The sequence below is a fragment of the Ahaetulla prasina genome, chromosome 5 (genome assembly GCF_028640845.1).
Source record: "Ahaetulla prasina isolate Xishuangbanna chromosome 5, ASM2864084v1, whole genome shotgun sequence".
In the NCBI taxonomy this organism is placed as follows: Eukaryota; Metazoa; Chordata; class Lepidosauria; order Squamata; family Colubridae; genus Ahaetulla; species Ahaetulla prasina.
Window position 1 is genome coordinate 24,326,361 of NC_080543.1, and position 22,457 is coordinate 24,348,817.

The 22,457-nt window shown below is 42.4% G+C and overlaps 1 protein-coding gene across 1 annotated transcript in view; it reads right to left on the reverse strand.

Annotated features, from left to right (window-relative positions):
* Positions 1-7,771: 7,771 nt before the first annotated feature.
* ARHGAP20 (Rho GTPase activating protein 20) overlaps positions 7,772-22,457 on the reverse strand; it is a 116,333-nt gene continuing 101,647 nt past the window's right edge. The window contains exons 11-15 of the mRNA XM_058186162.1: positions 14,224-14,385; positions 13,658-13,767; positions 13,102-13,291; positions 11,457-11,571; positions 7,772-10,324 (exon numbers count right to left, since the gene is read on the reverse strand). Of these exons, the coding sequence (XP_058042145.1) occupies positions 8,592-10,324; positions 11,457-11,571; positions 13,102-13,291; positions 13,658-13,767; positions 14,224-14,385 (2,310 nt within the window). The 3' untranslated portion in view covers positions 7,772-8,591. The remainder of the gene's footprint in view (positions 10,325-11,456; positions 11,572-13,101; positions 13,292-13,657; positions 13,768-14,223; positions 14,386-22,457) is intronic.

The window sequence follows — 22,457 nt, forward strand, 5'->3', positions numbered from 1 at the left end:
CATTGGAAAAAAAAAAGGTGGTTATAAAAATATTGAGCAAAAAAGTGTATATGCTTGCTCTCTCTCTCCCTCTCTCTCCCTCTCCCTCTCTCTCTCTCTTTCTCTCTCTCTCCCTCCCTCCCTCTCTTTCTCTCTCTCTCATGCATGCAATATCTTGAAGGTGCACGTGTTGAATCTAAATTCACAATCCTGAACCTAAATTCAAAGCAGATATGGATAAATAGCACCTGTTGACAACCTTTTAAATCAAATACGATTTTTCTCCCCATGATCACATTGTGTTTGTCATCTCAAGAAAAGACAATTTCTTTAGGGAATTACTTGGCATTCACACAATGTTGAAAACACCTTTTCCTGTCTAACCCAGAATGCTATACAGCTCTAGAGTTTAAATTAGAACTATAAATTAGAATGAAATTAGAACTATGTTAAATGCCAGGCTGCTAAAACTAATGCTGATAGATGTAGACAAAGAGTATCCAAAAAGAATGTGTATTACTTTAGAAATATTTCATTTTGTTTATTTGCTCACATGTTATGAGTTCAGTTTTAGTCTGGTGTTATCAAGGAAAATGAAGTGACCGAAGCAAAGATGAATAAAGTAATACAGCAATATCTAGTAGTATTTGAGGGGTCTTAGTACACCAAGCAATTCTTCAAAAAGTATTTTTTAAAACTTTATTTTGTTTCCTAATCCTTTCTAAAATGAGCTGTCCCAGAATTGGACTGTGAATCCCAAACATTCACTTCATTTTTTCAGCATTTTATACCATAAATCGGGGGAAGACTTATTGATTTACACAGCCTATAAATCAAAAATAAACAAGCACAGAAACGACAAGTTCAGAACTGTAATCTTGATGAACTGTTACACCTCTTTCAATTTGAGGATACAAATTGAATGACGATATCCATTCTCTGTTTTGTAAGAATTCTGCTTTTTATAAATTGACAGGGCAATGGTCTTCTCTTGGAGGATAGGGTAGAGATTCATATACAGTAAATAAAAATAAATAATAAGACTGCTTAAAGATAGAGAAAATGAATGTTGCTTTTTGAAAGGTAAATGATCTCCTCATTCGTATTTCAAGGCTCACAGGAAAAAAAAATAACCCAAAGGAATACTGAAATATTTTAGTAGTAAGAACTACTTTGCTTGTCAAAACACTGGGCTCAGTTGTATCTATTTCATCAGAGGCTGGGGATGATTTACCTGTTAATTTGTCACTTTCACAGTACCCAGAGTATATTTTATATTGTTCCAATCAAAGTGCAGAAAAATTGATTCTGTTCTCTGTTTAAGAGCTAGTTAGACATAGTGGTTAAAGGCATTGGACTAGAAACTGGGAGATTGTGAATTCCAGTCCCTTCTTTTGGCATGAAGCTAGCTAGTTGTTCTTGGGACAGTCCCCCAGCCCCAAGAAGGAGGCAAAGGGAAATCACTTCAGAAAACCTTTGCCAAAAATAATTGCAGAAACTTGTCCAGGAAAAAGATTACTTGAAGGTGCACGTGTTGAATCTAAATTCACAATCCTGAACCTAAATTCAAAGCAGATATGGATAAATAGCACCTGTTGACAACCTTTTAAATCAAATACGATTTTTCTCCCCATGATCACATTGTGTTTGTCATCTCAAGAAAAGACAATTTCTTTAGGGAATTACTTGGCATTCACACAATGTTGAAAACACCTTTTCCTGTCTAACCCAGAATGCTATACAGCTCTAGAGTTTAAATTAGAACTATAAATTAGAATGAAATTAGAACTATGTTAAATGCCAGGCTGCTAAAACTAATGCTGATAGATGTAGATAAAGAGTATCCAAAAAGAATGTGTATTACTTTAGAAATATTTCATTTTGTTTATTTGCTCACATGTTATGAGTTCAGTTTTAGTCTGGTGTTATCAAGGAAAATGAAGTGACCGAAGCAAAGATGAATAAAGTAATACAGCAATATCTAGTAGTATTTGAGGGGTCTTAGTACACCAAGCAATTCTTCAAAAAGTATTTTTTAAAACTTTATTTTGTTTCCTAATCCTTTCTAAAATGAGCTGTCCCTGAATTGGACTGTGAATCCCAAACATTCACTTCATTTTTTCAGCATTTTATGCCATAAATCGGGGGAAGACTTATTGATTTACACAGCCTATAAATCAAAAGTAAACAAGTACAGAAATGACAAGTTCAGAACTGTAATCTTGATGAACTGTTACACCTCTTTCAATTTGAGGATACAAATTGAATGACGATATCCATTCTCTGTTTTGTAAGAATTCTGCTTTTTATAAATTGACAGGGCAATGGTCTTCTCTTGGAGGATAGGGTAGAGATTCATATACAGTAAATAAAAATAAATAATAAGACTGCTTAAAGATAGAGAAAATGAATGTTGCTTTTTGAAAGGTAAATGATCTCCTCATTCGTATTTCAAGGCTCACAGGAAAAAAACAATCATTTTCTAGTATGTGACTCTCTTATCTAAGAACTGTGGTGGCGCAGTGGTTAAAGTGCAGGCTATTTCTGCTGATTGCCAATAGTTCAGCAGTTCAAGTCCCACCGGCTCAAGCTTGACACAGCCTTCAATCCTTCCGAGGTCAGTAATGAGGACCCAGATTTTGGAGGGCTATATGCTGACTCTGTAAACCACATAAAGAGTGCTTTAAAAGCATTGTGAAGGGGTATATAAGTGCCATTGCTATTGCTATTGCTTCCCGATTGCTTATTTGTACCCTATGACTATCATTAAGTATTGTACCTTAGAATTGTTGATGAATATATCTTTTCTTTTTTGTACTCCGAGATCATATGCACCAAGACAAATTCCTTGTGGGTCCAATCACACTTGGCCAATAAAAAATTCTATATTCTATTCTATTCTATTGTATTCTATTCTGTTCTATTCTATTCTATGAGGATTCTTATGGGAGGTTGTCTTAGCTTATTGGAGCTGCTAGGGAAGTGAGTTTTAGAAGTAATGTGAGAGGGGTTAATGTCGAAATAGAAGAGAAGAGAATAACAAAGTTGGAAGGGACCTTGGAGGTCTTCTACTCCAACCCCCTGCTTAGGCAGGATATCCTATACCACTTCAGACAAATGGTAATGCGATCTCTTCTTTAAAACATCCAGTGTCATCCATCATTCTTAAAAGAGATGGCGATGGCATAGGACAGGGCTGTTAAACTCGTGGCCTGCGGGCCAGATGTGTCATGTGCTGGCCCCGCCCCCATCTGGTTTAGTGAAGGGGGGGAAGTCCCAATACATCACATGATGCTGCCCTGATGGCACAAGTTTGACACCCCTGGCATAGGAGGTTGTAGCAGCAATGACTCTTGCCACAATGACATCACATTTGGACCACTACAATTTGCTGTACATGGGGTTGCCCTTGAAGATGACTTGAAAGTTACAGCTACTGTATTGTAGCAGGATAACAGGAGCTGCTGCATTGGCTGCCCATTGGAGTCTATGTCCAATTCATGATGTTGTTTATTAAGTACCAATATTGTACCTTATAGGTTGGGTTTTGGTTGTATTTGTGAAGGCTGTAGATATAATTTGCATGCCCAATATGAGAAGGGTGAGAAAAGATGCTATGTATATGGTTTTGAAGGATGGAGGGTGAAAACTGTTTTTGGTTGTGGCCTAATTGGTGGCCATTTAGTCAGTATAAAATTTGACTAATTTTAGTAAGGCTGTCAACACCTTTTGCAGAGCCTTCAAAGCAGAAGGTGTTAAGTATCTGAGGATACTATTTGAAGGTAGTAGGCCATAGGACTTGTAAGGTTATATCTCTGTTGGTTTATGACTGAGATATGATTTACTATACAAAGTTTAAATGAATATTGCATTTTATTGGAATGAAGTTTATAATGGCAAATCATGGAAACCAACTGAATCCATCTACAATAATGGCACCAGGCAATTCCTGAATTCAAGAGACATTTCTCATGACTGAAGTTGTGATTAAAAAGTCATAAAGAAGTATACATACTATTAAGTCCTGGCAGATCACTCTGTCCCACAAAAGGAAATCAGAAATGTCTGGGGTCAAAGTGGAAAGGCAACAAGTTCTTCTTTTCCAATTCAAGCTGGTAACTCCTGAGAAACTGATCATCCAGAAGCTACAACTGCTGGCATCTCTGTTAGTAGGTTTACCTTAATGTTCTGTAAATTGGAACTTGAGATCACAACAATGGTGGGTTGCCCCTGGCTCGGACCGGTTCTATAGAACCGGTAGTAAAACCGGCGGGAAGCTCCGCCCACTGACCCAAATGTCATCAAAACTCTTCTGCGCACGCACAGAAGAGTGTGCGTGCGGGCACGATATGAACCAGTAGTAAAGGTAAGTAGAACCCACCCCTGGATCACAAGCTAGTTCAATTCCTACAATGAGTTTCAGATTGAGAAAGACGGTCTTAAAAAGCTAGGCTATCAGAGGGTCAGCAACCCTTTTTGGGCAGTGATATAGCCACCTGTTCCTAACCATAGTGGTGCCAGAATGACAAAACATGATGTCATGACACACACCCTGCCCTTTTGTATTTGCACATCACATGCAAAGAAAGGGCAGAATTTGCATTGCAATTTCATTGCATGCATTTGATCACTTGCCTCCCTTTAGATACCTAAAGACTGAGGATTGTTTGATGTTGTGTGGTGTTCTAAAATTCTTCTTGGTAAGTTTCAGCGATTGAGTTTTATTTATTCAAAACACCTGCCAGTTACAGCTCATGAAGCTATAGGACTCACTGCCCATAAGGCATTCTCTGGGTGGAAGAAAACCTTTCAGATGTCTGAGAAATGATGGCTCAGCTACCTTCCCACTTATGTATACGGTCCGTCTATTTCAAGTTGTAGCGATTGAGTTAACATGTTGCACTGCCACATGATTTATTTACAAAACTTTATTTAGTTAAATCATGGCTTAGCACAATGTGTGAATGCAGTCATTCTTAATCAGCATCATCTGAAATGTCATAAATTCTCTAGGGATTCAGGATGGATTTTGAGGGGGGGGATGTCTTGTAACTGTAAAAAAATAAAATCTGTTAATTAATTCCAGACTTTTATTGTGTCATCCTTTCATCCCAACAATTTTTTTCCAGGTACAGAGATAATCGTGTCTTTTATTTGTAACCTTCCTGTCATTTACTTCCATTTTTCAGTTCAGAAAAAATATATTAAAGTGGAAAAAATGAAACAGGTGAATGGTGTCTTTTGATTCCTGGGACTAAACCTTCTTCTCTGGAAGTACTCAGTCTAAAATTAAAAATGTAACTTAAGAACTCTGACATCCTGACATATGCCTAAGTTTCTGGAACCGCAAGCAAAGTAGCAAAAATGTGTACACGCTTTTGTGATACTGTCTCCCCCATTGTGAAGCGCATCAAATTTAGTTGTGCTGCAAGAGCAGCGGGCAGGTTATGGAGGTGGGGAGAGCAACAGTGTCAGCCATGGCCGGGCCAGTGTCTCTGGGCAGACAGCAAGTCGTGCACCTCCCCGAGCAACCGAGGTGCACACAGCACCAACAAGGGCCAGAATAAGTGCCTACGAGACCCAGCAAGTACAGGGGCCATACTTCCGCTCTGGAATATGGAGTGAGTCTCCATCCCCTGCCATCACCCTTACCTTCTCAGGCCAGGAGAGGAGTGACTGGGAGGGGACGACAAGGTGCGGGGCCAGCCAGTGGTGGGTTCAGCCGACAGGGAGCCGACAGCAAGGGGATGAAAGAGCCGCCTGCAGCTCTGGAGCTGTGGGTTGCTGACACCTGCTTTAGGTGATACTAGCTTTGGTACATTAACATAAAGATAAGTAACTGTAATGTCTACTGAATTCAGCCATATTTTCTTGATCTTGTTTTTCAGCATCATTTTCAGGAATATGTGTTAGCTTAAAAGCAAAGAAGCAATTAATCTCTGGTAATATAATATGAAGTTCTTGAACAACACTGCAAATATTCTACTTTCTGAATGAAGTCCTTTGCCTGAACTCATTAAAAAATGGAAGAATAGTTTATTATTTTTGGATTTCCATTCTATGAAACATTTTGGAATGTTTTTTGTGTTTGAATTATTCTTGGAAGAGTAGAAATTCACAAAGGATCCAGTTTAAATTTGTTGAATTCCCTCCTGAAATGAAAGGAGCTTATGACATTTGAAAATTTTATTATACTGTATTGCTTTTTGTTGACTGTTGCTGGCTGCCCAAAGTTGGTAGGTAAGATGGATGATCATATAATTTTTCTAAATAAGTAATCTTGAGATTTACTGATAAAGATTATTTTTTTTATAGCACTTACAAGAAAACAAAGATAATGCCATCTTCACGCTATTAAAATGTGCAGTTTTATTCCTGCCACATACAAATCTGACCATCTCAGGTACAATGGATAAACAGTCTAATTGCCCTGGTCCCAGTTTTGAACTGGATGCTTGTTAGTGAATCATAGGTTTTTAAGAGAAAAGATACCACCTTCCTGAAGTTTATCCATCTGGTTTAAAGGAAACAAACAGTGGCTGAAAATCTACTTAAAAGCAAAATAATTTAATATCCCAGATTGTAGGGACTCTCCTCTGAAGATGCGTGACTACTTTTCAGTCACTGAAATTTTAAAATTACCCAGCATATTCCATTATGAACAGATCAATAGAAGTTCCTTCCATATGCTCAGATAACTGTTGGGCGAGAAAACACATGGTATGTGGGCAGCCCTGAGCCCACAAAGCAGCACCACTTCTTGGGTGAGAAATTATAATTATTCTTAAATTCTCAATGGTCTGAAGACGATGAGTTTTCCCCTCCACAACAAAGCAACAGGAGCCAGAATTACATCTTCCCAATGTCAATGTCAGAGGTTTTGTCTTCTTTAGCACAACTTTAAAAAAGGAAAGAAGCTGAGAAGATGTTGTTTTATGGTTGATTTCCTGCCTCATCAACTGAATAATCCATTCAAATAGTTCAAGGCAAGAATTCACACAGTAGAAGAGTTGTCCTGAAGGGAACTGGGAATACAAAAAGAAGAAATCACAGGGTTGCAAAAATTAAGACTGATGACCTATTTAGATAGACAACCAGCAAACACTCCATACTCAATAATTATTCCAAAATATGCTGCCATTTTGTAGTTTTCATGTGACCAAAAAAATTGAGAATTTTTAAATGATTTACCACATTAATTCAATTTCATTTTGTACTTTGATCTGGTCTTGATTTGATATAAGTTGGCTATGCTAGGATTGTCACTAGAAAAGGAAGTGGAGGATGCTCGCAGAGGGCGAACAGGAAGTCGGCCATGCTGGGAACGGTCTCTGACATAGGAAAAGAGACAGACAGAAAGTCCTTCCTAGCCAAAACAAAAGGTGATGTGGCAAGTCACATGGTTTGCTTGGTACTTATTTTTAGTACTCAGTATGTCTCCCAGAACCAATTAACAATGAGTACCACTGTATTTATGACTGTCATAGCATCCCTGGGTCACATGATCATCTTTTGTGCACTTCACAGCTGGCTTCCACAAGCAGAGTCAACGGAGAAACTGGCATTGTAATTGCAAGGTGCGGTCAAATGATATCTCACTTAACAACCACGGCAGAAGTAACGTCCTAAGTCTGTTGCAGTCCTGTGATGTCTCACTTAACGTCTGCAACACTCGGTATCAGAGTTGCTGGTCCCAATTTTGGTCATTAAGCAAGGACTGCATGCACTTCTGTATTTCATTGAATGGTTACACATCCCTGCCAGAGCCCACCCACTCAAAAGGCGAGGATTTTCCACATGTACAAAAATACACATTTATTTCAGAACATATACAATAGCAAAAAAAAAAAAAATCACCAAGATATATTATACAATCATGAAGCTTTTGGAAGATAAATGCATTACTTTCAATATATTATAATAAAGACACAGAATAATTATGTAAGCTCTGCCTGCAATGTCATCACTACCACCACCAGCAAAATGTAATGCCATTGGAGAGCATCATCATAAAAAAAAAAATATGGAACAAATAAAAATTAATAGCCAAATGGAACACAGAATGGGGATATACATATAACTTGGATTTTTAAGCTACAAAAAAGACCAAAAGTCATCCTTTATTTCCTCCCACCCTTTTGGTAAGGGAAGAAAGTGACTGCAACTACTGAACAGATTCCTCATAAAACTTTGAAGACAACCTTTCTTGGAGAACAATGAAATGGACCATTGGCTTCAAAAGAGCAATACAATACCAAAGCTATGAAGGCCAAGCTGATCGTAACACATTACAGCCAAATCACCATGGACACAAAACATAAATTTACAATGTCCGGAATATATACGAGCTATTTTTAAAAAGTTATATAGCAAGCACGTACACAAGTGTTTGCTAGTGTTATATAATCAAGTGTTTCTCTTAAAACATTTCATGTGACTTTCCTAGATACCAGGAAATGCCTTTAAAAATTGCAAGAATATAGCTAAGAAAATCATTCCGCTCATCCCTCAAATAGCGCAACTTCCCTCAGTTCCCTGATGAGACGATATCCCCCTGGGATATTAAAGCAACACCAAGTTAAATTGAAATAACATTCTTTGATATCAGTTGCTCAAACATAGGATTCCTCTGTGAAAAATTTCTGGTCTGTGTCCTTGAATTTGGGATCACTGCACAACTTTTTCAGCCATTCCATTTTATTAGCATTGGTTCCTTCCGGGGTTTTGGAAAAGCTTTTATTATTTGGAGCCATTTGAAATGAACATTCACCCCCAGCCTCGATGAAGTGTGAAGAAGCGCAACATTCATTTTCCAGGTTGATGTCAGCATCTTTGAGCTCTCTGCTCAATGAAGATTTATCAGTTTTGGAATCTGCTGCTTGCTGGACTGCAACTCCTGTGAAATGCGCGGCTTCATTTAACTTTCTCTCAATAACCCGCTGATGGTCAACCTCCAAATCAGCTTCTGGCTTGGGTTTATTTTGCAACTGTGGCTTAAGACTGGGCAGTTGTTGTTTGTAAGAAAGAAACACTGTAGAATTTTCCTCTTCTTCCTCTTCCTTGCTTTGCTCTGCTAAAAGCTCCAAGGCCTTCAGCCGTTTCTCCTGGGCATCCATGGCACAAAAAGGAAGGCTAGAGAGCTGCCCAACTTCCTGAGAAGGGCCACTCCCCAAGTGCCCCGTCACAGAATTGACACCCGTTGCGCAAATGCTGCCCATTCCTTGTTGCCCCTGAGCTAAATTACTCTCAGAGGGAAATGTTGTTGACTCCAAAGTTATTTTCACAGAAGTGTTCTTTTTCTCATCCTGCTTGGAGGCTCTTTCCCTTTTCCGTAGAGTCCAGTTTTTCATGGTGGAAGCACCACTTTTCAACCATGTGCTGGGATGCAGTGTGACCGGGTTTTTGTGAGGAAGCCATTCCAGGTTGTCTTTCTTAATAGGTATCAAGCTGCTGGTTTGGTTATTGTTGGCTTGGTTAGAGAAAGTGCTAACTCCGGATCCAAGGTGGACTCCTGAAAAAGGATTAAAATCAGGAGAAACCTCTCCAAATTTCCTCTGTGGCTGAAAGGTACAGTCTAGAGGAGAGGAAGCCTCAGTTGGGGTAAACACCGAATAGTCCGAAAACTGGGAAAAAGCACTATCAAGAGAGCTCATTGAAGACCCTGATGGGGAAGTTCCTGGTGATGAAAGGCTAGAGCAGCTAGTCCTTGAGCAAATATTTAACCTAAGTGGTGGTGGCAGGAGGAGACGGTTAGAAACATCTTTCTTTTCACTGATATGACCTTCAGGACCATCCTTGCTGCTTACTTCTATCCCCATAACCAAATTCTGATTTATAAGTTTCTGGCCTTCTACTTGGAGAGAACGAAACTGCTCGAGATAGTCTTCATTTGTGTGGGACAGAACAGCATCACAGCTGGCTTTGCGCACAGCACTTTCATGAAACCCACTGAGTGGTGTGAACTTGGAGTCAAGAAGACCAATTGTGGGCTCTGAACAGCGCCTATGCCTTCTTGAGCTTTTCAGAACATCTGAGATGGCCGTTGATGAATAACCTGATGTGAGAGAACACAGAGACTCGTTCTCAGAGTGCTCCCGTGACGAAGATTTGTGATGGAAGCCCACAGAAATGGATACCGGCTGAGATTTGATTGGTAATTTCATCTGAGCATCTCCAGCTTCTGGCGAGTCCAAATCACAGTCACTCAAAGTCAAAACAGAGTCTCTACTCCTGTTCTCTTTCCCTCGTTTTTTAAAAAGATTGTTAAATGCGGGGTCTGTGTAGTCATTTAATTCATTTTCCAAACTATCGTAGGAGGAGTCATTCAGGTGAAAAGAAGAGAGATCTACAAGAATATGAAAACAGGTGTTACCAAATTTTAAGGTTTCACCAGCTCAATCTAGAGCAGGGGTCTCCAACCTTGACAACTTTAAGATTTGTGGACTTCAACTCCCAGAGTTCCTCAGCCAGCTTTGCTGGCTGAGGAACTCTGGGAGTTGAAGTCCACAAATCTTAAAGTTGTCAAGGTTGGAGACCCCTGATCTAAAGCAAAAATACTGAATAAAACAACAGTAGGTTTGTTTACTACTTTTCAGAAGTCAATATTGCAGCATTTGGAAGCTGCAGCTGGCGCAGAGTGCGGGGAAGGAGGGGGGGAGGCAGGTTTTTTGGGCCCAAGCGTGGCCCATATAGCTCCACCACTCTGCAAACTACACTGGCTGCTGATTTGCTTCCGAGTGTAATTCAAGGTCCTGGTAATTACCTTTAAAGTCCTTCATGGGATGGGTCCAGGCTATTTGGAGGACTGTCTCATCCCACTGGGATTGGCCTGCCCCACCTATGCCAGCACAGGAGGCATGCTGCAGGCCCCATTACCCTGAGTATTCCAGCTAGTGGGGTCCAAGAAAAGGGCCTACTCTTCCGCTGCTAGCACCTGTTCTCTGGAACATTTTAACATATATATACATATACATATACATATACATATATACACACACACACACACACACACACACACACACACACATATACATACATACATACATACATATATATATTTGATGTTATAGTATTGTTAATTCTACTATTATACATTATACAGTTTTATCTTTTAATATGGTAAGCCATCATATTAAAGGGCAGTTAATAAATTTTACAAACAAACATGCAAATATGCTTTTCAGTTGTTAAACGAATTTTATCTATTCTTAAGAGACATCCTGAGATATGTTCCAGCAGAGTGATGGCTTTGTGAAAGGCTACTCAGTCACCTTCATGTGACTTGTTCCTAAGAAGCTCTTGTATTTTTGACCACCCGCTGACTAGCCCCATTGTGTGATCTAAAATATATATTGCAATCCTGATTTTTTTTTTAAAAAAAAAGGCAAAACAAGAAGTTGTGAAAACTAGGTTAAAAAGCTAGAATATTGCACTTCCCTCCCACTACACTTTTCTGCCTTTTTTTTTTTTCAGTTTACCTGAACCGTCTTCCCGGTTATCGTGTTTGGGCATAATATCTGCAAAGACAGAGGTAAGTTCTTCCCCAAAGATCCTGCAGCAATTTTCGATGAGAAACTGTACAAGGACAGAAACCTGTGAACAAAGAAGGATGCTGAGATTAAGGCACGAAGGTCACCATGGAATTCAAGGTAAGTCAAAAGAGTTCCTTACCAGACTCCAGCTTGCCTCTGGTGGCCCACCAGGAGGAAAGTTCACTTTTAACTTGCTTTTACTTTTACTCATTTCAATTAATGTCACAGCATTTTCAGTATTAGTATTACATGTTACGGGAAAAAAAATGTGCAGTTATGTAAAACCTTCCGAATGCCCTTTAATGACAAACCTCATCCTATATATAAAACATGTTCTTTCAAAGACAAAAAAATAATAAATAAAACCAAGTGAGACTTCCTTCTAACCCTGCTGTTCCCTTGGCACAGAGCAGGCTTTTCCTGCAGATCCTTCTTCAGTTCAGTATTAGAACATTTTCCTTATTATCTCTTGTCAATTATGTGCTCCCTTATTTCTGTGCCAGTTCTTTTCCTCCCACACAAATCCTCCTATTGCAACCTGTTTGTTCTAGGCTGCCTCCCAATACAGGGCTGGAATCTGAAAATGTTCCACAATGATTACTGATCACATTGGCAAAAAGGGAGAGATGTAGGAAGATGGCTGCTCTTCATCTGTTAGTAAGGTAAAAGTTCCCCTCGCACATATATACTAGTCGTTCCCGACTCTAGGGGGCAGTGGTCATCTCGGTTTCAAAGCCAAAGAGCCAGCGCTGTCCAAAGACGTTTCTGTGATCATGTGGCCGGCATGACTAAACGCCACAGGTGCACGGAACACTGTTACCTTCCCACCAAAGGTCGTCCCTGGTTTTCTATTTACATTTTTTACGTGCTTTCAAACTGCTAGGTTGGCAGAAGCTGGGACAAGTAATGGGAGCTCACCCGTTACGCAGCACTAGGGATTCGAACCGCTGAACTGCCAACCTTTCAATTGACAAGCTCAGCGTCTTAGTCACTGAGCCACCGTGTCCCTCATCTGTTAGTACCTAGTGTAAATTCTTGTCCATGAATGCCTTCACATTAGCAACTATATTATTGATTTCTGTGGGGAAACAGGGTCACCTGCTTGAGGTCAGCTTAAATATTCAAGCAGATGAATATGGAAAGGCTACGAGAATGAACTAGTTCAGACTGGATGCTTAATACAGGAAAGCATCTGTGTCTTAACATGCACCAATGCTTGTTGGGAAGACAGAACAGTGCAATGTTGGATGGTAGAAAAAAGTAAGCTCTTTATAGAATGAGTCATTTTGAAGCCACATCCCATATTGCCGTTAACTATGTACTGTACAGAGCTTTCTAAAGTGGAAGGGATCCAGGTTCACTCAGAAATTGAGACCTACTGGCCTATTTCTTGAGAAAACAGGTTAAATGTGAGTAAATCTGCATACTCCCAACTCTTTTTTCAAAATAGGCTATACCTATTTTATGTCCCCTCTTTGGACATGATCCAGAATAATTGAGAAGATGCTGTACTCTTGTTCTTCCTCTTCTACTGATTCCTTAGAATATCTGAAGTAGTTCCAAGAGAAGAACCTGAAGGACTGTTGCTTACCTTCTTGGTGAATTCTCCTTCAGTCCCAGGATTTGCAGGAGCTGGAGGCCAGAGCAAGCTGGGTGCGATGCACACTGCTAAATTGAACGCGGTCATCTGGTTGCCTTCAGACTGTTTTTGTATGCTGTGTAATACTCCAAAGAGGTAACGCAACAGCACTACATTGGCTCTTGGAAGCTGTTCCTTTAGTCTAGAAACACAAAGTCAAACAGAAAGGGCTTCACAACTGACTCTCAAAATTCTCCTTTTTTCAAATCTGTGCTCTCCATTTGGAAACCTATTTCCCACCAAGTGGAAGATTACTGAAGGAAATTACATATATATTTCCTGTGTCAGTTTTTCAGAAAATATCAAGGAACAGTAGTAGGAAGCCAAACTGTAAAATATGTATCTGTGCATGTGTGTGTGTGCACACTCATACATACACACACACACACACACACACACACACACACACACACACACACACACTTACACTTTACAGTTTGGCTTCCTATCACTATCCCTTGATATTTGCTGAAAAACAGACACAGGAAATTAACACAAGCAATGTTACCTGTGGATGATTTTCATTTTCTGTTCATGGTTCCCTTCATCCATTATGGAAACCCACTGATCACAGAGCTCAGATGACAAGATGCTTCCTGGGATGTTACGAAGGAAATCCTTATTGAAAGAGAAGAGAAACATAATATACCTGAGCAATCATTTCAAAATATACATTTTTAAAAAAGTTTGAGAGTCTACGTGTTCTAGCAATTATATGCAGAATGGAGCCTAGGCTTTCACTGATTTCCAAAGAGAAGTTTCAAATCAAATATCTGGAGGATTCTATGATTGGGAAGATCAATGGTTACAGGAACATCTCAGCACTAGACGAATACACATGTTGCGTGTGCTGGGTCTCTGAATTGTTTGTTAATGTTGTCTTAAATCCCAATTTCAGGTAGCAGGGTTGGGGAAAAACTTCCTTGCAAACAGAGTTGTCTACAAGTTCCTTGGATTAATCCACAGTGTTCTAGATTATTTTTTAAAAAGGAACAAGGCCATCTTCCTATCCGGAGACAGGCAATTTCAATGGTCAAGTAACTGTTACCCAGAGTGAAAGATATTCCCATCTACCTTAAACACAGAGGCTATCACAAACACGGACTCGCAAAATAGGTGTACGTCTTCACCCGAGTCAAGCTTCTCTTTCAGCTCTCTGCAGGATTTTGCATTTGCTGAACGTCTGAAAATACCCCGAGTAAACGGTCCCTCTTGATAAAGAAAGCAAAGCATATCCTATAAAATAAATATATAATCAGTACATGAAACAGGGCAAGTGATTTCAGCAGATACTATATTCTGAAAAAGCTCTAGCAACCACAGTTTTCTCTTCACTAGCCTAATCACACACATAAGGTTTCAGCAGTGTCCTTTCCCCAAGCTGCCTCTCTCAAGGTGGCCTTCAAAAGAAGACTCAACAATTGAGGTACTTTGGGGGAAAACATTCAAGATCACTGTTAGGTTTGCAGGGAGAACACAAATGTAGTTGTGCCCCTGTATGGAGAAATACAGATTAGACAAGAGTAATAGATTTCACATTAAGGCTTTTGAATGCTGAATCTGGCTGAACAGTAATAAAAAAAATCAGACTTCTTGAGAAAATAGAATAGAATAGAATTTTTTATTGGCCGAGTGTGATTGGACACACAAGGAATTTGTCTTGGTGCATATGCTTTCAGTGTACATAAAAGTTCTGAAAGTATATTATTTATCAGAAAAATTGCAAAAAAACCCCAACCCTTGAAAATTGCACTATAGTTTATGTAACAGATTTTCCCTTTTACACAAGGAGGCTCATCAATCCTTTACAAACCCCAGGAAAACACTATTATGAGGCTGACAGTAAGATCTTGCATCACTGCAACACTCTCATAATTCCACAACTATGGACTAATCATTAGAAGTTTAGCAGCACTTATGAAGGGGTTAGTCACCTTAGTCAATAGATACAAACTCAAGGTAAATTGCTCCAAACTCAATTGCAGAAAATACAACTTCAGTAACAGAGTGGTCAATGCCTGGAATGCACTACCTGACTCTGTGGTTTCATCCCCAAACCCCCAAAACTTTAACTTTAGACTGTCTACTGTTGACCTCACCCCATTCCTAGTGTTGTGGTCTGCCAGTAGCCTGCAGTCCTGGCAGTGGAGCTGGAGAGGACAATGGGCCAGTCCTGGAGTCAACGGAAGGCCCGGACAAGGGCTCTGCGTCGGAGGCAGAGATGCTCTGGGAGCGATGTGTGGACTCTGGAGCCTCCAGAGGCATACAGCAGAGAGACAGAGGAACAGGAGAAGCCTGTTCTTAGTGCACGCATGCGAAGAGCTGCCAGAAGGCAAGAGCAGCTGAAGCAAAAAGGACGACTCGGGAGTAACGCCAGAAGATGATTGGCCACTCCCATAAGGCTTAAAGAAGCAGCAACGCGCCACTGGGTTCTTTGTAGAAAAGCAACATTGATTCCATTGCTTCTTGTCAGCGTCTATTGAACTTTGTGAGGTTTTTGCCAAGAAAAGCCTTTGGCAGGTTGCCAAAGACAACAAAGGTTGGCAATAAGGCCGAAGGACTGTTTATGAAGAATTCATTTTGGACTAAGCTGAGAATGAATTAATTCTCAGCTGTTTTAATAAAATATCTTTGTTCAGGACTGATTGTGTTTAGTAATCACTACTTGGGCCTCAGGTCACAACACCTAAGAGGTCTGTAAGGGGCATGCATAAGCGCACCAATGTGTCTACCATCCCTGTCTTACTGTCCCTATTTATTCGTATCCATTTCCTATATTCATAATCATATTTATACTTATGTGTTATCTTATACATGCTTGACAAAATAAATAAATAAGTAAATAAATAAATAAATAAAATAGTCAACTCCAAACCAATTGGTATGGTCTCCTCCTGCATTCTCACCCCACATGTTTTTATCTTTCCAGTTTAGCCCAGGTACCCACAACCTTGAGCTTTCACAGATAACGAAATACACTTTCTCTTGATTTTTGACACTACATTTCTGTTCATGATGCCTAGGATTGCATTTCCTGTTATTAGGGGTTTTTAGTACCCACGCTGCATGATGTCATTTGCTCTGTATCAACATCAATTAGTCTGAGAGAAGTTCTCTCTCTCCACACCGCTCTTTGATGCTAGGAACATTTATCCTTCTCTAATTGTTAGGTATTACACCATTCTTCCAGGACTTCTCAAAGATCATAGAAGGTGATTCTCAGTTGTAATTTCCATTTCCATTCAGTCAGGTCTTGAAAATGAAATTGATTCGTGGTGACCAGATGTTCCTCAGGTCTCTTTGAAGTTCTCACACCTTCCAAGCATCAGTCTTGCTTAAATTCATTTCAGAAAAATTCCTCTTTCAGGACAATACCACAGCAAGGTAGGTGTTAAGAAGCTCTGCCTTTTCATTGTCACCTATTACTATCTTTTAGCATTGTGCTCTTTCCTTACCTTTTTTTCCCTTATTACTATTGACAAAGCCAAAATATGATTTTGTTACTTTTTAGCTTCCTTTGCAATCCTAATTTCCTTTTGCATATCAGCCTTTCTATCTGTGAATATTGGCAATCTGTTCATACACCAATTTTCCATTTCCTGTATATGTCCTTTTCAACTCTTAGCTCAGTCAAAAATTCCCTAGGCACCCACAGTTTTCAAAGTTTTTTTTCACTGGAACAGCATATGATTGCATTTCCTGTATCTTATTTTTCGGAAGTTTCTAACCTAACCTTCTTATGCTTCCTTTGACTTGAGGTTACTCTCCATGATATCCTCTGCGGTTCCTTTATAAGCTTGTTGAAATTGACTCTTCTAATCCTAGTACACATTTTATTCTATTCTCCAGCTTCTCTTTCTGTGGTATTTTGAATTTTAAGGTGTCATGAACTCCTGAAATTCTCACTTCTTTTACTTCTTTGACCAATTCTTCCTTAGAATTAACATCAGACTGATACTGTAAGAACCAATCTCTTTATTTCTTCTTCAATCTTCCTCAGCAAGACCACTGAGGAGTTCAAGAGACCTTACATTCTTGGCCAAGCTATATTTCTAATAGATGCCTTGATAGTTGAAGTCTCCCATTATTACCATGTACAATATCTCTCCTTGAAAGCTTTGTAATTTGGTCCAGAAATGTATTATCTAGGTCCTCTACTTAGTTTGGTAGTATTCAATGTATCTCCAAAATAAGTTTCCCCAGATTTTTGGTGTTACCCATTCTTTTATTGGAGGGACGTTGTGGCTCAGTGGCTAAGAAGCTGAGCTTGTCGATAGAAAGGGCGACAGTTCAGCGGTTCAAATCCCTAGTGCTGCATAACGGGGTGAGCTCCCGTTACTTGTCCTAGCTTCTGCCAACCTAGCAGTTCGAAAACACGTAAAAAATGCAAGTAGAAAAATAGGGACCACCTTTGGTGGGAAGGTAACAGCGCTCCGTGCGCCTTTGGCATTTAGTCATGCTGGCCACATGACCTCGGAGACATCTTCAGACAGCGCTGGCTCTTTGGCTTTGAAATGGAGATGAGCACTGCCCCCTAGAATTGGGAATGACTAGCACATATGTGCAAGGGGAACCATTACCTTTACCTTTATTCTTTCCCAAATGCTCTTAATTGGACCCTCATCTCAGATTTCTGGATCTTAATATATGCATTAATATATAACACCACTTCTATTAGAACAGCCGCTTCAGTCCCTTGATGGAGAGTTACCTTTTTTTTTTTTAATTTATATCCCGCCCTTCTCCGAAGACTCAGGGCGGCTTAAATTGTGTAAGGCAATAGTCTCATCCTATTTGTATATTTATATACAAAGTCAACTTATTGCCCCCCCCAACAGTCTGGGTCCTCATTTTACCTACCTTATAAAGGATGGAAAGCTGAGTCAACCTTGGGCCTGGTGGGACTTGAGCCTGCAGTAATTGTAACTGCAGGCAGCTGTGTGTTAATAACAGGCTACATTAGCCTGGTGAGCCACTTCCCAGCCCTTCTCTTCTTCCTCTTCAGGACAAAAGGAAGCATCAGAATATAAAGACCGTTCTTTAACAGGTTTGGAACTCTGTGCAACATTCTTCAATCTCTCCATACCATTTTCATGTTTTCCTCAGTCTTCTGAGAGGTTTGTCCACTTCCTGTTTTTGAGTCAGGAGATTTCCATGTGATTCAAGAATTACTACTATCTTCTCTAATTAGAGTCCCAGGGGTCTCCAACCTTGGCAACTTTAAGCCTGGCGGACTTTAACTCGCATATTCCCCAGCCAACAAAGCTGGCTGGGGAATTCTGGGAGTTGAAATCCTCCAGGCTTAAAGTTGCCAAGGCTGGAGACCCCTGAATTAGATGGTTGGGATGGGGTGGGCAGTCAGGTTTTTCTCTGGCTACGTAATCTCTCCAAGTTCTTCTCAGTCCCACTTTATGTTAAATGAAATCAAGGCTGGATTATATTCAGTTTATTCTTCACATTTCTCTTTTCTTAGAACTTTGTATTCTTTTCTGAACATCCCTCCTTAATGGCTTGCTCATTCCTTCCCCATCTCCAAAGTCAGCTCTATTTTTTTAACAGATTGAATTACTATTAATGAAGTTAGGATGTGGTATCTTTAAGACTTCTGGATAAGCTTTTGATGCTCTGTGCAAATACGTCAAACACACAGGGTCCTGCTGGTTGGGGAAATTCTGGGAGTTGAAGTATATTCATCTTACAAGTTGCTGTAGTTTAGAATGCTGCCTTAGGAGGATGTTTAACAGACTTCTGAAACGGTTCAGTCTGTCTCTTTCTTCCTTTATCATCTCTTTATCATTCACATTTAGCTGGTTGTGTTGAGGCATCCATTCCCTTTTCTTTTTTAAGTATTTGGTACTTTGCTAATCTGAAATCATTCCTCATACTGATCAAATTTTGCAGTGCAAAAACCAAAGTAGAGTTTATGACCATATTTTTAGTTACACTTAACTTATCAGAGTTGTAAGTTACATGGTTGTTTTTTAAAAAAAAACCTTAAATGTGATATTTTGGAAAGAACCATATGTTGAGGCATGTCTCATTTCCAAATATAGTAACTGTGGGAGTTGTGGTTTATGCACAAATTCCTGTACTCTTAAGGGGAAGATAAGCTCAATGCATATGTATATCTAATTTGTATATAGCAACACCAAATAAATCTTTGGGAGATCTACGTGTACATGAAAACTGGCAAGGTAAATGGTAAATGTTTCCTCTGCAACCATGGTTTGAAGCCACAGTTAGGAAACCTTTTCTTGAACCATGGTTTCAAGAAAAGTTGTATTTACCGTATATACTCGAGTATAAGCCGAGTTTTTCGGCACGTTTTTTGTGCTGAAAAACGCCCCCTCGGCTTATACTCGAGTCTACCCTTGCAGAGCCGACCCAGGGAGAGGGTTTTTTGCCCTCGGGAACAGCTGGGCCGGCAGGACGAGCCCAAATGCTGCCGGCATGCTTTGCCAGCTCGGCCGGCTCGTTTTGGGGCGGCGGCTGGCCTCCGGCGTTTTCTTCCGCCGCTTTTGATGGCGGCGGCGGCGGTGGTCGGCGGAGGGGCGGGGGCGGAGGGGCGTCGACATTTTCGCCCCTCTCACTCGCCTCCTCTTGCCCGCGGTGGGGCGGAGGGGCGTTGTCACCTCGCCTCCTCTCGAAAGCGAAATTGAGTGCGGCGGCAGTGGGGTGGGGAGGCCGCCGTGAAGTGCCGGCTGGGGAGCCCGAGCCAATCCCGGGCTCCCCAGCCGGCACTTCACGCGGCCTCCTGCCGCCGCACTCAATTTCGGCTTTCGGAGAGGAGGCGAGAGTGACAAACAACAGAGTTCTTCTCGCTTGGCGTTGTCACCTCGCCTCCTCTCGAAAGCGAAATTGAGTGCGGCGGCAGTGGGGTGGGGAGGCCGCCGTGAAGTGCCGGCTGGAGGAGCCCGGGATTGGCTCCTGGGCCCCCAGCCGGCACTTCACGGCGGCCTCCTGCCGCTCGCACTCAATTTTGGCTGGAGAGGAGGCAGAGTGACAAACAAATAGAGTTCTTCTCGCCTTGGCGTTGTCACTCTCGCCTCCTCTCGAAAGCGAAATTGAGTGCGGCGGCAGTGGGGGTGGGGAGGCCGCCGTGAAGTGCCGGCTGGGGAGCCCGGGATTGGCTCCTGGCCCCCAGCCGGCACTTCACGGCGGCCTCCTGCCGCCGCACTCAATTTCGGCTGGAGAGGAGGCGAGTGACAAACAAATAGAGTTCTTCTCGCTTGGCGTTGTCACTCGCCTCCTCTCGAAAGCGAAATTGAGTGCGGCGGCAGTGGGGGTGGGGAGGCCGCCGTGAAGTGCCGGCTGGGGAGCCCGGGATTGGCTCCTGGGCCCCCAGCCGGCACTTCACGGCGGCCTCCCTGCCGCCGCACTCAATTTCGCCGGAGAGGAGGCGAGTGACAAACAAATAGAGTTCTTCTCGCCTTGGCGTTGTCACTCGCCTCCTCTCGAAAGCGAAATTGAGTGCGGCGGCAGTGGGGTGGGGAGGCCGCCGTGAAGTGCCGGCTGGGGAGCCCGGGATTGGCTCCTGGGCTCCCCAGCCGGCACTTCACGCGGCCTCCTGCCGCTCGCACTCAATTTCGCTGGAGAGGAGGGCGAGTGACAAACAACAGAGTTCTTCGCTTGGCGTTGTCACTCGCCTCCTCTCGAAAGCGAAATTGAGTGCGGCGGCAGTGGGGTGGGGAGGCCGCCGTGAAGTGCCGGCTGGGGAGCCCGGGATTGGCCCTGGCCCCCAGCCGCACTTCACGGCGGCCTCCCTGCCGCCGCACTCAATTTCGCCGGAGAGGAGGGCGAGAGGACAAACAACAGAGTTCTTCTCGCTTGGCGTTGTCACTCGCCTCCTCTCGAAAGCGAAATTGAGTGCGGCGGCAGTGGGGGTGGGGAGGCCGCCGTGAAGTGCCGGCTGGGGAGCCCGGGATTGGCCCTGGCCCCCAGCCGGCACTTCACGGCGGCCTCCTGCCGCCGCACTCAATTTCGCTGGAGAGGAGGGCGAGGGTGACAACGCCTCCGCCCCCACCGCGGGCAAGAGGAGGACGAGTGAGAGGCGAAATGTCGAACGCCCCTCCGCCTCCGCCGACCACCGCCGCCGCCATCAAAAGCGGCGGAAGAAAACGCCGAGGCCAGCCGCCGCCCAAAACGAGCCGGCCGAGCTGGCAAAGCATGCCGGCACTTCAATCCCGGCTCCCCAGCCGGCACTTCACGGCGGCCTCCCCCACCCACCCACCCCACTGCCGCCGCACTCAATTTTGGCTGGAGAGGACGGCGAGTGTGTCAAACGCCAAGGCTAGAAGAACTCTCTTTATTTGTTTGTCACTCGCCTCCTCTTACTGCCTCCTCTCGCCTCGGAGGGGCGGAGGGGCGTTGTCACGAATACATCCCAATAAAATGCAAAGGTTTCAAAGCATGTTTTGGAAAAGCAGCGAGGATGGGGGAGAATGCTGCCTTGAATGTGAAAGAAACGTGGAAAACTCCAACTACAGTATAAAAAAACATTTGCACTCAGTACTTTTTATTTTATTTTATTTTTGCCAAGTTTTCCTAGGGTTTTTTTCCCTATGGAAATTGGGGAGGTGGGGAGAAAGAGGTGAAAAGAAAAGCCTCTTGGAAAGCGGAGAAATACGGCAAGAACAACAATTTCTCCCCGAGAGGGGGCAGGAGGAGGAGGAGGAGGAGAGATGGGGCATTGCAAGCTAGGGTGGGAAGAAGGAGGAGGAAGAAGAAGGAGGCAAAAGAAACCGACCCTCGCAGATCAGCAAATTAGCTTTCCTTCTCCAAACCAATTTTTTAAAAAAAAACCCGTTCTACCCAGAGCAAATGGCAAATAAGCAGCCCGTTTTGAGTCTGATTATTGTTTCATGGTGGTTGCCCTCTCTGATCTCCTTGTACATGACAAGGCACCTCTAACCCAGCGCTTTGTGTTTGTTATTGGTAATTCTCCTCTCCTTCTTCCATTGGAGTCCTCTCCTTCCTTTCCGAACGGGCGGGCGATTTACCTTCTCTGCCTCTTTTATTTTCCTGGAGGTGGAGGTGTATTCCTAAGGATGCCTTCAGTGCTGGGGAAGGAGCCGATCCATGGAGGGAGGGGCGACGCTGCCGAGAAGCCGCTGCTTACAGAGAGCGAAAGAGCCAGGAGACCTTGGCATAGGTGGGCGGCTGGTGTAAGGCAGGGCAGAACCTTCGACCCGCAAGGATCCCGGGAGGTGGGGGACGAAAGAGAGGCAGAGAAGGAGGAGGAGGAAGGAAAAGAAAAGAAAAGGGGAGTGAAAATAAGTGCAGTCCGAGCAATAAATAAATATTGCTGG